This window comes from Meleagris gallopavo, chromosome 2 (assembly GCF_000146605.3).
Source record: "Meleagris gallopavo isolate NT-WF06-2002-E0010 breed Aviagen turkey brand Nicholas breeding stock chromosome 2, Turkey_5.1, whole genome shotgun sequence".
In the NCBI taxonomy this organism is placed as follows: Eukaryota; Metazoa; Chordata; class Aves; order Galliformes; family Phasianidae; genus Meleagris; species Meleagris gallopavo.
Window position 1 is genome coordinate 8,321,386 of NC_015012.2, and position 2,067 is coordinate 8,323,452.

At 43.0% G+C, this 2,067-nt stretch overlaps 1 protein-coding gene across 1 annotated transcript in view; it reads left to right on the forward strand.

The window, feature by feature from the left end:
• The first annotated feature begins 1,851 nt into the window (after nt 1-1,851).
• KCNK12 (potassium two pore domain channel subfamily K member 12) overlaps nt 1,852-2,067 on the forward strand; it is a 20,404-nt gene continuing 20,188 nt past the window's right edge. The window contains exon 1 of the mRNA XM_031552673.1: nt 1,852-1,960. Coding sequence (XP_031408533.1) covers nt 1,852-1,960 — 109 coding nt within the window. The remainder of the gene's footprint in view (nt 1,961-2,067) is intronic.

The window sequence follows — 2,067 nt, forward strand, 5'->3', positions numbered from 1 at the left end:
CATCAGTGGGGACATATTGGGGTGAAGCTCGAAACCAAGCATCCATCCATCTGTGGAGGTCTTAATACCACTGAGATCAAAACCAGTGGACTTACTAACGTGGGTGGAAGTTATACAGTCAAAGCATGGATGGGAATCTAATGATTTCGCCCACACAAGAGGAGAACCGTTCCCTTGAAAGGTTCAACAGTTGCTGGGCTGTTTTAAAATGCCATAATAAATGGTATTCTCTACTAGTGGGACATGATATTCAGTGTTACAACCTGTTTCCAGACAATGGTTTAATTAAACATTTAATGAATGCATCTCATTTCTTTGCACGAATTCCACTCCAAACAACTAAGCTAATAACATAAACATCACAGTTGGATTATTAAAATGAGTCTTCATGAACACTGTCCCCCTGGCAAACAAAATGGCTGATATCGTGCAGAGGAAGCTGGGTCCCAGTGAACCCACAGCTCAGTGACCCAATTTTAACATGAAACCAGATTTATGGCTGACCATCAGCATTAAAAAAATTGCTAGGCAAACAGTCTTAAACAGTGATTTTTTTTTTTTGCCACGTCTAGTTATTTTATTCAATTAATTAAGCAATTCATTTAAACATCTATTGCCTTTAGGAGTTCTCCCTAATTAGAGACACAGCACCAGCTTCAAGACATTTCCTCAAACAAACTCTGGTACCCGTATCAAATGAACAGAAATTGGGACCTTCCTTAAAGCCAAAGTCATGTGAGGACTTGCATCCAGAACTCTGAGTTTGTCCAGCAGTTAGCTGCTTACAAAAGGACCGTGCAATTTCATGAAGAATTTTAATAAAAAAAAATATTTATATGGACATTTCTTTTTTATCCCCCCATAGCTAAAAAAAAAAAAGAGCATTTTTGCGAAACAGTGACAATCCTCAAGAGTTAATTAAAAACCTTAAGAGAAATAAGTTGTCAAAACATTTTGAAAATCTGACAAAGCTCTAATTCTTACAGGCTGCGATTCAATGACACTCAGAATATCGTCTTTTCAGTGCTGGAATAGCCAAGCCATGTTCTTTATTGCTTAAGCTTCTTTCTTTCGTAAGAAACTTCTTTCTTCACTTTAAGCTTCTTCCATTTCTTGATGGAAATTTACAAGAGCATTTCCTATCTATTATGCAATTCCAATCAGCTTCCCACCAGTGGCATCCTTCCATAGGCAGCACATCACCCGAAAGGAGATGTATGGTCCATATCTGACCTATTACATCACACTTGTTTTGATGGGGTCTTGATTAGATCTTCTACACTTTCTCACTTCTTCTCGCTTCTTTTGTCCTTGAGATCTGCAATGACTGAGTTTGTGGTTCACTGGCTTAACTGTTTTATTTTCATTTGGTTTTAGCATTTATAGTGGTACACCACTGATACTTTGAAACAGCAGCCCCATTTTATTGAGGGCTGCACATGATATTAGTCCTTTTCAGACTGAAAATCTTCTCCAGTATTTCTGCTTGGACACACTCCTTTTACCTCTACAAACAAAATGCTTTAACACAGAAGCAAGAATGGCAAAGAAGTTACGATTAAACCCATCAGTGGCTACCGAAACATGACAGTCGAGTACACTGTAAACTAAGTTGTTCCATTTGGAACAGGCTGCCCAGGGAGGCGGTGGAGGACCCGTCCCTGGAGCTGTTCGGGAAACACGCAGATGTGGCGCTCAGGGTCTGTCTGCACTCTCAAGCCCCCGCTGGCAGGGCTGCCACCACTCCCATCCTCTTTGCAACACTTCACTGGCGTGAGTTACAAGCAAAGAAATCCAACTACCGTTGAATAGAGTCTCTCGGGAAGGGGTTGCGGTTCTTCCTGCAGTCCAATGGACAGCGGAGGCTGCAGCGAGTGTCCTGCAGAAACGGCTTCGAGAAAAGCGACCTTGGAGCCGCAGTCTCCAACTAAGCTAGAGCTCGGCACCGGCAACGCGACCGGTCGCGGCGCTGGGTCTAACTTTGCGCAGCCCAGAAACTGGAACCGGAGCAGCACCTCGAATCGCCTGCGATTCATTCGCTCCCTGCGCAGAGCGGCTGCCCCGAAG